Source organism: Glandiceps talaboti, chromosome 17, assembly GCF_964340395.1.
Source record: "Glandiceps talaboti chromosome 17, keGlaTala1.1, whole genome shotgun sequence".
NCBI classification, from domain to species: Eukaryota; Metazoa; Hemichordata; class Enteropneusta; family Spengelidae; genus Glandiceps; species Glandiceps talaboti.
Window position 1 is genome coordinate 3,170,865 of NC_135565.1, and position 14,836 is coordinate 3,185,700.

General features: G+C 34.3%; 1 protein-coding gene across 1 annotated transcript in view; it reads left to right on the forward strand.

Moving 5' to 3' along the window:
• The window catches only part of LOC144448610 (homeobox protein aristaless-like 4), a 29,985-nt gene extending 15,972 nt beyond the window's left edge, over positions 1-14,013 (forward strand). Inside the window, exons 3-5 of the mRNA XM_078138887.1 lie at positions 11,947-12,078; positions 12,843-12,948; positions 13,958-14,013. Coding sequence (XP_077995013.1) covers positions 11,947-12,078; positions 12,843-12,948; positions 13,958-14,013 — 294 coding nt within the window. The remainder of the gene's footprint in view (positions 1-11,946; positions 12,079-12,842; positions 12,949-13,957) is intronic.
• The last annotated feature ends 823 nt before the right edge of the window (positions 14,014-14,836 follow it).

Genomic DNA, 14,836 nt, shown 5'->3' on the forward strand with positions numbered 1-14,836 from the left:
ACTACCACTATATTGTACTTGGAGAGAGACAAGTTTGAGTTGCATAAATTGACTACTACTATATTGTACTTGGAGAGAGACAAGTTTGAGTTGCATAAATTGACTACTACTATATTGTACTTGGAGAGAGACAAGTTTGAGTTGCATAAATTGACTACTACTATATTGTACTTGGAGAGAGACAAGTTTGAGTTGCATAAATTGACTACCACTATATTGTACTTGGAAAGAGACAAGTTTGAGTTGCATAAATTGACTACCACTATATTGTACTTGGAGAGAGACAAGTTTGAGTTGCATAAATTGACTACCACTATATTGTACTTGGAGAGAGACAAGTTTGAGTTGCATAAATTGACTACTACTATATTGTACTTGGACAGAGACAAGTTTGAGTTGCATAAATTGACTACCACTATATTGTACTTGGAGACAGACAAGTTTGAGTTGCATAAATTGACTACCACTATATTGTACTTGGAGAGAGACAAGTTTGAGTTGCATAAATTGACTACTACTATATTGTACTTGGAGAGAGACAAGTTTGAGTTGCATAAATTGACTACTACTATATTGTACTTGGAGAGAGACAAGTTTGAGTTGCATAAATTGACTACTACTATATTGAGAGAGACAAGTTTGAGTTGCATAAATTGACTACCACTATATTGTACTTGGAGAGAGACAAGTTTGAGTTGCATAAATTGACTACTACTATATTGTACTTGGAGAGAGACAAGTCTGAGTTGCATAAATTGACTACCACTATATTGTACTTGGAGAGAGACAAGTTTGAGTTGCATAAATTGACTACTACTATATTGTACTTGAAGAGAGACAAGTTTGAGTTGCATAAATTGACTACCACTATATTGTACTTGGAGAGAGACAAGTTTGAGTCGCATAAATTGACTACTACTATATTGTACTTGGAGAGAGCCAAGTTTGAGTTGCATAAATTGACTACCACTATATTGTACTTGAAGAGAGACAAGTTTGAGTTGTATAAATTGACTACCACTATATTGTACTTGGAGAGAGACAAGTCTGAGTTGCATAAATTGACTACTACTATATTGTACTTGGAGAGAGACAAGTTTGAGTTGCATAAATTGACTACTACTATATTGTACTTGGAGAGAGACAAGTTTGAGTTGCATAAATTGACTACTACTATATTGTACTTGGAGAGAGACAAGTTTGAGTTGCATAAATTGACTACCACTATATTGTACTTGGAGAGAGACAAGTTTGAGTTGCATAAATTGACTACCACTATATTGTACTTGGAGAGAGACAAGTTTGAGTTGCATAAATTGACTACTACTATATTGTACTTGGAGAGAGACAAGTTTGAGTTGCATAAATTGACTACTACTATATTGTACTTGGAGAGAGACAAGTTTGAGTTGCATAAATTGACTACTACTATATTGTACTTGGAGAGAGACAAGTTTGAGTTGCATAAATTGACTACTACTATATTGTACTTGGAGAGAGACAAGTTTGAGTTGCATAAATTGACTACCACTATATTGTACTTGGAGAGAGACAAGTTTGAGTTGCATAAATTGACTACCACTATATTGTACTTGGAGAGAGACAAGTTTGAGTTGCATAAATTGACTACTACTATATTGTACTTGGAGAGAGACAAGTTTGAGTTGCATAAATTGACTACCACTATATTGTACTTGGAGAGAGACAAGTTTGAGTCGCATAAATTGACTACTACTATATTGTACTTGGAGAGAGACAAGTTTGAGTTGCATAAATTGACTACTACTATATTGTACTTGGAGAGAGACAAGTTTGAGTTGCATAAATTGACTACCACTATATTGTACTTGGAGAGAGACAAGTTTGAGTTGCATAAATTGACTACCACTATATTGTACTTGGAAAGAGACAAGTTTGAGTTGCATAAATTGACTACTACTATATTGTACTTGGAGAGAGACAAGTTTGAGTTGCATAAATTGACTACTACTATATTGTACTTGGAGAGAGACAAGTTTGAGTTGCATAAATTGACTACTACTATATTGTACTTGGAAAGAGACAAGTTTGAGTTGCATAAATTGACTACCACTATATTGTACTTGGAGAGAGACAAGTTTGAGTTGCATAAATTGACTACTACTATATTGTACTTGTAGAGAGACAAGTTTGAGTTGCATAAATTGACTACTACTATATTGTACTTGGAGAGAGAAAGTCTGAGTTGCATAAATTGACTCCCACTATATTGTACTTGGAGAGAGACAAGTTTGAGTTGCATAAATTGACTACTACTATATTGTACTTGGAAAGAGACAAGTTTGAGTTGCATAAATTGACTCCCACTATATTGTACTTGGAGAGAGACAAGTTTGAGTTGCATAAATTGACTACTACTATATTGTACTTGGAGAGAGACAAGTTTGAGTTGCATAAATTGACATTCTGTGGTAACGTTATAGTGTGTTGACATCTAGAACACTTAATGTATGAAATGTGAATCAGTTGAATACTGCTAATTTAGTGTAATTGGACACACACTTCAATAATTTCTGAGTGATTGTAACTTTTCCTTGCGGCACTATTGAAAGTTTTTAATTGTTTTATTTGGACTTAGGTTTGGTGCTAGAAGGTAAGAAGGAGTAAGATCACCATTAGTGCGTATAACGTTGCTACGGTTTGGGTCATGCATCGAATAAAAGCGTTCTTCCTTCAGTTGTATTTATTTATTTATGTATGTATGTATGTATGTATGTATGTATGTATGTATGTATGTATGTGTGTGTGTGTGTGTGTGTGTGTGTGTGTGTTTGTTTGTTTGTTTGTTTGTGAAGTGTAAGTGTAAGTGTTTGTTAGATACAGTCTACTTTAAAATTGCATTTAGAACTTTCATGAATTCATATGAAATTCGTCAACTGGATTTTTATGGTATTGTTCATCTTTGCTTCACCATGTATATGAAAACACATCTGTATCAGATTTTATATCGGTACAGACGTTCTTCCTTCAAATTTGGCAGGTGACTATTGAGTATAATCGGATTGATTTTATACGATATGGGTTTAGAAATCAATTTTTACAACTTTTATATTCACTGGATTCAAATAAATTTCGAGCACACTTGCGAAAACTACAGATGTAGCAATAAAAGATAAGAAATAAATATAAATATACAACAAGACTAAATCGATATTACAAACACAAGATGAAAATACACAAAGACAGAAAAATTCTTTCAATTTGATCAATTCTAGTCAAGCAAAGCAAGACTTACATTTGATTGGTTGATTTGACGTACCGCCAGTCACTGTCGTCAAAAGTATGTATTTATTTATTTCTTTGAGATGTCTACAGGATTACCCCTTTTACAGACACTCAGAGATTGGAAGACTAAAACACGTACAATATTTACAATACAAATATAAAAACAAAGATAAAATTCACAAATCCGCTATTTCTATTTGAACAAAAAAAATTAGTTTTTTGACCTCTTTTTCCATATTGTAATCTGAATTCTGACTGACTGGCAGCTTGGAATTGACTTTTGGTATAAATGTGTTTTTATCGACGAAGTTGTAATGTTTCCTCATCATATAGTTCTACTAATTCAGAAGTGGTTTACTGTTTCCTCGTTTCCCCCTTTTTATCCTTTAAAGAAAGTGTGTTTTTCTTTTTAAATTTTACCCGCAGTATGTCTTTTCTTTCATCAAATATTTCAAAACAATATTATTCAAATTGAAACGTTGGTAATATCGATACAAGTTATCGGTACAACATGGCTACTTTGCGACAACAGTGTTGTCACTGAAAAAAAAAACATTAACACAGACGGCGTAGAATAATAATCGTCACCCTAATGTATTCATATAAAGTACGATTGACATTAAATTTTAATGGTCAGACAATTTTATTTTATAAGCATATGTCTGTTAATTTTCATACAGTGTTGGTGGGATAATAATTTTCATACAGTGTTGGTGGGATAATAATTTTCATACAGTGTTGGTGGGATAATAATTTTCATACAGTGTTGGTGGGATAATAATTTTCATACAGTGTTGGTAGGATAATAATTTTCATACAGTGTTGGTGGGATAATAATTTCTTTGAAAGAGTTTATTATGCCGCTGTAACATAGGCAATGCTACAATTTTAACTAAGCCTGTCAATAATTACAGTCATGAGGATCATCTCCACTATTACAGTTTGTTTTGATAACACTAAGTACATGTATTATATTCAAATAACGGTCTTGACATCATACATGAGTTTACTGAGCGACAATATGTGTTTTAGACTTTTGACTTGTACTCTGTTACTGCCATTTATACATGTTGTATTTATTGTCAAAGTTCTGATGTCATGAATGATTTAAACACTTTCATGTTTTCCACTCAAATGATGACAACTTAGCAATTGAAATGCCACAAGTTATCGACAATGATATGTAGGATCCAGAATGGCAGCTTATCCATTCAAAACAAGCGACATATGTGGATTAGCAGACCAATGTACACAATCTTACGTCTGTCTTATGTAATTGTAGGTCGTTTCGTGAATTACATTCACCGCTGACTTATGATGAATTTAGTGTGCTTCAATGGCTGAATATAATACATGTTCATCAACATTTTATATTCTAAACGTGGTGACCGTTTTGTGCACCAAAATAAGTTACTGGAACATGTATAGATGAATGTTATAGAATATTTATAAACTGATGATCCTATTTCTTGGCTACCCAGGATATCTTATTTTGTGTGCACAACGAATGAATGAAGTGTTACTTTATGTAACAGCTGTAGTATATAAAGTAAAGGACACAGCCCTCATTACTACTACTACTACTACTACTGTGTTTGTTAACTACTTCAGAGAGATGTAAGAATTGATACATTTTCTGTAGTCAAGTGAACGAATTAGTCTGTGTAATGTTTTCCGAAACAAGCGAAAAGAGGGATTCTTTAATGTTTTTCACAGCAAAACAAAGAGGCCATTTTGTAATGTTTTCCAAGCAAAACAAAGAGGCCATTTTGTAATGTTTTCCAAGCAAAACTAAAGGGCCATTTTGTAATGTTTTCCAAGCAAAACTAAAGGGCCATTTTGTAATCTTTTCCAAGCAAAACTAAAGGGCCAGGGTAACATCTAAACTGAAACGGAAAAGATACTTATTGAACGTTTTTGGAAACCAAACAAAATACTTCTCTGTGTAACCCCCAACACTAAGCAAAGCAGTGATTTTTGTGACATGTTCCAATATCAAACGAAAGAATGAGCGAAATGTCGTGAATGATAAATGTTGAAGATAATTTTCATCGCTATCGAAGCACTCCTAACCGGCTGATGACATGGAAACTTTACCCGCACGACGATAAGCAAATTTACCGTCTCCTTTGATAAACAAAGTCATTTTTTATGATTTATTTGTTGTTTTAAGAGGTGAACGCACGAGCCTGAAACTATATTTTTGTAATATATGATACGATTGGGTATATTTTTACTGATTTATATAGAATATTATTATTGTAGACAGCTAGTATATCAGATATTAAATAGCCGAAAGTGATACCTAGCCATGCACTAAACATAACACAACTCTGCCAGAACATCAGCCGACATTATCATACAATCCCCCCCCATGAGAATACAACTTTAAACAATGAAATGAAAACACACAAAAAAACCAACAAACTATAAATAAACAAACAAACAAACAAACAAACAAACAAACAAATGAAAAAAAAAACTTAACCACTTCAGCAGAAATCAGTTGCCTTGTAATCTGACGAGGCATAGCATTAGCATATCATTATTGGACGACCAGGAGCCTGTACGATCATTGCCACATAAATAAGGCTTACTGCAATGATTCTGTTCACCTTAGTTTGGACAAAGTACGCCGTAGTTATAGTTTTAGTGTTAGAGCTAAACTATAGATTAGTCAATATTTAAGAATATATGTCTATTAAAACTTCTGTAACAACTGATCACAAAAAAATGTGTCCACGTAAATAAATGTCAAAATATTTTGGTTTACACATGGTCGCAACAAACGGATATGCATATTTCTGTCACATGTCAACAACATTTGTTGCATAGATCCCAAAGTATTTGATTTGAACCGTGTAAAAGTATTTACTGTGCTAGGTGTAACTGTAGACGGATAGTGAGCCATCTGTTATGGTAAGTTGTCATCGGCCAAATGAGTAATGATGTCATACATATCTCTAAATCACCCACAAGTAGATTTCCAGATACATGTACAACTCTATTTCATCTCATTCACTACCAGACAGCTAGTCACATGACTGTATTCTTTATCTGTCAATATGATTTTTTTTCTTCAATTTAATAATATACATTTACATAAAAAGAAGAACACGTTCCTCTGATCCTGGTACACAATGATTGTCTGTGTTGCTATAAACTTACAGAAACACTAAAATTGTGCACGAATAATTTCAGAAAGAAAAAATTTGAAGATTGAATTAGATTTTGGCAAATAACCTTCACAGTAAAGAAACCAATTACCGTGTCAACAATTCTAATTTTGCAATCATGGGATAAATAAATAATGGAAATTGTCTGAATCTTAATTTTGAGACCTCGGAACCCCCCCCCCCCTCCCGAGTAAATCGCAACATATACTAATTCAGTGGGTAACTACTCTCAGCAGTTATTGTACTTATCCATCAACTTCAATATGATATAAGTCGTAATGAATTTATATTTTTTTTGAATTCGATCTTATTTTTATCAGAATCTCAAAACTAAGTCTTATTGATTCATGTCATGTATTTTTTAACACAAATATCATTTTTAAATGAGTAAATACATTGTAAATACGCACCAACATTTTATCTTTCGTCTGTGAAGGACAGGACGAGGGAGGTAGAAGTTTGTGTAGGACATATCTAGATGTACACTCAGAATGGTGAATAAATACTTGTTAAATATCTGTTTTGCAGAAATTGTGTGATCTAGCTACATCATGTAATTATTTTCTCGTCAAACTGTCATGGTGGCTTGTGTTAACTCTAAGATCAAAATTCCATACAAGTACGTTTAAGAAAGGTTACCAAATATTTGAATTGTGGTTGAAAAAAAAAATCATTCAAAAATTTTCTATTTAATAGTATATGTTAGCGCATTTGCTACTGCTATATATCAGATGTCTGTGTAAATTGGGCGCGAAAAAATACATAGTCAACTTTGTTCCTGTAAATAGGAAATAGACGTTTTCGATGTATAAGCTGTGTCCTCGTCTAGGCAAGGACAGTTCTTAATTCACACAAGTATCAATTTTCCACATGTGAGTAAAAGCAAAACCACATATTTTCTTTAGGTTTTTCACTCTGGTACCAAATTTGGTTTTGAGTTTGAGTGTCGAAACATTCAAACTGATGGAGTGTTAGACACATTCAAATTGAAAGTGTTAGACATTCAAATTGATAGAGTGTTAGACACATTCAAATTGATAAAGTGTTAGACACATTCAAATTGATAGAGTGTTAGACATTCAAATTGACAGAGTGTTTGATACATTCAAATTGATAGAGTGGTTAGACACATTCATGTTCGTTGTATAGTGGTCTAGCAAACAAATTTTAAAACCCAAGATAAACAAACACATAGACAAACTTAGAGGTGTACAAACACATGGATTGCGCATCCCATTTGTTTCGGGGACATAATCTCGGAGGTGTTTGCCGTCTAAGTTTGTCATCAAAAAACGTGTTGAACTGCAAACTTCATACCAATGACCATCATTATATCTACATTCCCTCCACAAGTTTTGGACTTCGCTATTGTTGTGTAGTCTTCATGTTTAATTATTTATTTCAGAATAACATGACTGAATGTCAATATTTTATGTCGATTTCACGTAATACGCATGATAGTCACAATTTGATCTTTGACCTGTGGCTTAGTACAGCATCTATCAACAGCTAAATCTTTAAACTTACTTATATTACAACAAGTCACTGCAGTGTCATCTAAACGAACATTCTAAATATAAAGTCTAAGTGACATGTCGTTCCCATATATTTTTTCCCCGATGTCCAATGACTGTACTTCAAAATAAAGGTTCTTTATGTTACTTTTGTACAAGTATGTATGTATTTATGTATGTATGTATGTATGTATGTATGTATGTATGTATGTATGTATGTATGTATGTATGTATGTATGTATGTATGTATGTCTGTCTGTCTGTCTGTCTGTCTGTCTGTCTGTCTGTCTGTCTGTCTGTCTGTCTGTCTGTCTGTCTGTCTGTCTGTCTGTCTGTCTGTCTGACTGTCTGACTGACTGGCCTATGTCTGTCTGTCTGTCTGTCTGTCTGTATGTATGTATGTATGTATGTATGTATGTATGTATGTATGTATGTATGTATGTATGTATGTATGTATGTATGTATGTATGTTTGTACGTACGTATGTATGTATGTATGTATGTATGTATGTATGTATGTTTGTACGTATGTACGTACGTATGTATGTACGTATGTACGTACGTATGTATGTACGTATGTACGTATGTACGTACGTATGTATGTATGTATGTACGTACGTACGTGTGTATGTATGTACGTACGTACGTACACGTGTGTGTTCATTTGTGTGCTTTTGTTTACAATTCTTATTATCAATATTCCAATCTATGTAGGTGTATCGACGCATATTGTTAGTACCCTGCATTTCTGTCACGGTGTAGATCTGATATTGAAGCCCATGTCTTGCATGCTGACTAGGACAGACACTTTACATGAAGTCTCACTGTTAACTGTCAAACGTGATAGCCACCATATTTAACAAATGAACTGTGACTTTGTCCGAACGATTAGCAAAGTGGTCTGGTGACTGTAAGCTTGTCTTGGCGTCAATTGTAAATCTAATATTGCACAGAAGTGTCACCACGATTGCCGATGACAAATTGGTGGGACGCCACCACCAGCTGGAATTGTAGTTGTGTGCTTGATCCAAACTATATATCGCTCCGTGATAGCACTGCCAAGACAAATGACGAAATGAGCGCCAATACGTTCACATGGTTTAGGGGATTAAAATATCATAGATTTCATCACATGCAAAGTAGGAGATCTCTACTAAACCAGATGGTGTGCCCAGTATAGACTTTGTATAAGCAGTCCCATGAGTGTTAAATAACACCATTTACTCCTGCTTTATGGATAAAACATTTAGATGATGGCGCTACCCTTAAAATACCAATAAAAGTAATGAGTGTACAAACGTTAAATGTCAATTGCTGGCTGTTGGATTTTATTGCACTTTGATAGCTTAACTAAAACTATTAATGTCAGGCTGAATAAATCACGACATCTCTCTTAGTTAGATACCCACACTGGCTTCAGATAATTGATGACTTTATTTTCATCAAATCACTTCCTGTTTGGTCAATATTGGTTATCTTTGATGCTGTGAGATATTCATTGGTTGACCTTTGACATTGCGTACCCATCTAAATAGATAGCACACGAGAAGTGAAAGGTTCTTCTAAATTCAAATTCAAAATTCCTCGGATAGACCAGTTTTGAGTGTTAGTATGTTACAATGTGTAATGCTATTTCGCCAGGACTAGCGTTAGGGGAACCGTCAGATATAGCAATATGAGAAGGGTCCCTATGAACGGCGTAATTGTTAGGTTTGAGAGGGTCTTTAAGATTTGCTTTAAGGTTGTTCAAGATAAAATCTGACTTGGCCTTCACGATTATACGTAATTGTAATTAATGCATTGTATATCATTCAAATTAGACATTGTGCAGAAAATGTAACAACTAATTTTAATGATCCTGTCAGCATATACCAGACGTTAGGTCTTGGCATAGCAATGGGTCACCCTCTTCATAAAATGTGGTATAACTCGAAAAACACTTTGGTATAGAGGTGTGTGGGGAGACTCCCTATACGATTGGAATTGCCCCTCTCCCCATATCCATAGCGTTATCTTTGTATATAGCTCCGATGATCTATCAAGATATGGCGCACCGTGAGAGTACTTTATCGTACTCTCGCCATGTTAAGGGGTCTAGCTCCCACTCCCCTCCCTTCAAGTTCCATTTTACCCACTGACAGTACAAATTAAGGAATATTTCAAATGTAGCCACTTGGAGAGTTTACACACCTCACATAGCATTTAAACTGCGTATATTCACTCTCTTCCTATGTTACTGTCATGTCACAATAGATGTAGACAATAGACTGTTTACATTGTTTTCGTATATTCCTATGTTACTGTCATGTCACAATAGATGTAGACAATAGACTGTTTACATTGTTTTCGTATATTCCTATGTTACTGTCATGCCACAATAGATGTAGACAATAGACTGTTTACGTTGTTTTCGTATATTCCTATGTTACTGTCATGCCACAATAGATGTAGACAATAGACTGTTTACATTGTTTTCGTATATTCCTATGTTACTGTCATATCACAATAGATGTAAACAATAGACTGTTTACATTGTTTTCGTATATTCCTATGTTACTGTCATGTCACAATAGATGTAGACAATAGACTGTTTACATTGTTTTCGTATATTCCTATGTTACTGTCATGTCACAATAGATGTAGACAATAGACTGTTTACATTGTTTTCGTATATTCCTATGTTACTGTCATGTCACAATAGATGTAGACAATAGACTGTTTACATTGTTTTCGTATATTTCGGCGAGGTGACAAATAATCGTGTCATTCTTCAGGGTCAAAAGTTAAAATCCGGCGATTGTGCTTTGATGTAAATTTTTACAAGCCACATAGTTTTAAAACATGTCTCACCTACAGATTTCTACTCAAATCCAAAATAACAAAACATAGTGCAATACACCGAGCACGAAATGTAACGCTGTTAACATTAATATTGATAAGTAGTTTTTCTCATTATTAAATGAGTCATAATATGTTAGCAATTGCATAGCCCCAGCCTGTAGCCTACGATCAAACACAGCCGTTGGTGGCGCTGTGTGTAAAACTGAGTTCACAACAACCGTTGTAATATACAGTTTCCATACTGTCTATATGTACCGTCACGGCCAAATTCCAACTTTTCAATTTAATCAATACCCTAAACTGCAGATATGTTCCAGACTCACTATAACATTCGACCATTGTTAAAACGTAAAATAATGTCACGTGATAATATAACACTTCAGTTCAAATATAGAAATATACAATTGAGCACTACAACGGCATTGGTGCTATTTTATAGAAGCTGTCACGTGTTAGTCTGTAGCATTTCTTCTTTCATATCTTTTCAAGTCATACTATATATATATATATATATATATATATATATATATATATATATATATATATATATATATGCGTGAAACTCCGAGTTACACCCAAGAAAGAGTTCCAGTACTACCAAATATATATATATATATATATATATATATATATATATATATATATATATATATATACATCAGAGTGTCTGATGATCGCAATATGCGTGAAACTCCGAGTTACACCCAAGAAAGAGTTCCAGTACTACCAAAACTATTACGCTCTGCCACTGCGGTATAGAGCACTGTCTTATAGCAGATTGATACTCACCGAGTTATATATATATATATATATATATATATATATATATATATATATATATATATATATATATATATATATATATATATATATATATATATATATATATATATATATATATATATATATATATATATATATATATCGGATACCAGTTACTATCAACATAAACTATATCTATTTTGGTGGTATAGGGTAGTCAATAGATAAATGTAACAAAACAAGAATTTCAGTAAATTTAACATCTACGATGCATGTAGTGTCAAAAGAGTGAGTTGTGTGCGAAAGCTCCTAATTCTGGCAACTTTGGTGTTTTGATTCGACTTGAAAACAGTAGTTGCATTGTATTGGTATATCTTGTTTTTGTTTAAGGTTTGGTTTCAAAACAGAAGAGCAAAGTGGAGAAAACGAGAACGATTTGGTCAGATACCTGTAAGACCAGCTGGTATGAATGGCAGTGGTTATGATATGACGTTCCCACCTAGAGCAGAAGGCTATGCACAGGTACGTACAGCTCATGTTATTAAAACAGTAGTAGAAACAGTAGACTGTAACCTACGGTCGTAGATGGCGCTCCACACCGTGACTCCGCAATACCACTGACATGGTACTACACACACCAACCTATACAACTTGTGTGCATACCATACCGTTGGTATATGGTACAGTGCTACACACGTACACTCTCAGACTGTTATATTCTGCTGGTAAAATTGTGGAATGTGTACAGAACACCATGTACGACTACCTGCAGTAGCCAACCATACCAAGCACTTACATAATCTTGAGTTATCTATAAAGGCCATACTTCTTCCATTTTCCTCAGCTCCATTAAAGACAGACAGTTCCTTGTTTGTTGGACGGGTAGTTTTATTGATGGCCAATAACAAAGCTTTATAGTAATTCGATACATTGACTTCCACAAAAAACATTCTCTTTGTCTATCATTAGATTTTATGCGAAGCTTTATGCTTATACGTTAGACAATCGACAGTCTACTTGTACGTTTGTGAAACTAACACTTCTTATCAATACTGATATAACGGAGCTTTCTGATTGGTCAATAAGCAGAAGGATAGCGACAAAAGGGATTTCGTACAACACGTAATTTTCAACACTAGGGGACTTGTTTATGCTACATTCACTGGTATATAAATCCACCATTGTAAACTAATATATTATATATTTTTGCAATCAAGTTGACAGGCAATATGTGAACAATAATAAAGATTGTACTAATCACGTGATATCATCCACTTGTCTTGCAGGTTCAGAGTTCACCATGGCCAGCTATTTCACCGATGTCAACCATGCCAAGTAATGTGAATGTGAACGTAGCTACAGCTGTACCAGCAGGTCATCCACACACTTCATGTATGTCACCGCATACCACCTTACCCAGTTTCATGGGGGTCGCTACCTCAGCCAATCATTTGAGTGCAATGGCGCCCTCACCGGCAGGTGTACCACCTTCTCCTCAAGCTGCGATCTCATTGGCCAATGGGCAGGCAGGGAATAATGAAATGGGCAATGATACAGAAAGACGTAGTAATAGCATAGCCGCGTTAAGGTTACGAGCAAAAGAACATTGTGCTGCATTAGAACATCAAACAATGGCGACTATAAATGTGATCGGTGCTTACGGAAAATAACGACTATATACGATGAATAATTATGCAAATTTATGCAAGGACGTTTAATTACCTCTCTTTGAGGTGGAATATATTTAGTTATTTTTCATTTCACGTCTTAATCCAATGATGTGTCATATCTTCTCTTTTGTTTTGTCAACATATTTAAGTTAGAGGAGTTCAGGGTATCCACAATCCACTAAATTTAGTTTGTCATGTGACCAGTTTTGCATACAAAACATTGAGGATTGATAAAACGGTCACTGACAAAACAACCTCCTAAATATTTAAAAATAAAGGATTTGTACTTCGGGTATGAATTGATTTTTCATACTCAAAATCAAGAGATAAAGCTTCTAGAAATTTTGCTATTATGAGAACTTTCTAACATTTCGATAAAAAATAGGATCTTGACCATTCTGTTTCTGTGTCGATAGACATCAATTTATTTTCAAAAAGTGGAAAGAATATAGAGAAATTAATAAAAGTTCCATTGCACTCTTTCTAAATACCTGCGTGATAGCACTTACTTTAAATGTTTGAAAGCATGGTTTGATGTTTCCTTGTGCAAGGCAGAGTATCTGGGCAACTCCTTTAGTATTTTTTTATAGGAATTTCACATTATAGTAACGTGTATTTATACCTACATGCAGCTAATGACAATTTACCTTTTTTCCTCAATTTGGTAAATCCATCTGAGATTGTCAAAAACCTTAAACAACGTAGTCTCTCTCTCCTTTTGTATTTTGTAGCTTCGTCCAATATCAATGGGTTACTCTTTTACAACCATAGCAGCTATCCGTGGTAGTTTGATACATGATCCAGGACTGTGTGTAAATACGTGATACCAGTACTCCGGAAGATCCTAGGGGTCAAGCAAGGTCACGGGTCAAGCAAGGTCATCCCCGTGACGTCATGCTCCAAACTAAGTACAGTTCTTTTTTTACAATCTTCTGGTTTATACATGTTTTTTTTTTTTAAACTCAGAAAATCTATTCATAAAAGTGACACTTTTTCGTAAACGAAGTTCTTTAAATGGCGACATTCTTTATCTAGTTAGACGCAGAGGATCTTCTGGTTTACTGACGTCTCAATTAATTACGTCATAATTATACATGACATATAAATATTGTAAACGACAAAACGTGTGACATTTCTTATCACATACAATGAAAACGTTTAGTTTACTGAACGAGTTGCCATGGCAACGAGTTAACAATATATGGACAAATGTTGAAATGTACTTGATTAAAGATACCATGTAGATTGATGTGGAGATAAGCAAGAATGTTAGTTTTGATGGCTAACCAATGGCACAGTATGCTGACAATCACACGATTCTCACCAATGGCACAGTATGCTGACAATCACACTATTCTCTCCAATTTGTATCCCAGACATTGGCTCTTTCAATTCTGGCAATTCTCACCAGTGTACAGGGTTCTTTCAATTCTGGCAATTCTCACCAGTGTACAGGGTTCTTTCAATTCTGGCAATTCTCACCAGTGTACAGGGTTCTGTTGAAACATTTTGGAAATTTTCAAAACGTAGAATTATTACTGATGTATTTCTGAATACTCAATTTCATTGGTTTGGATTTCAGGGAGTTTTGGTAGAAGGAGAAAGCTGTT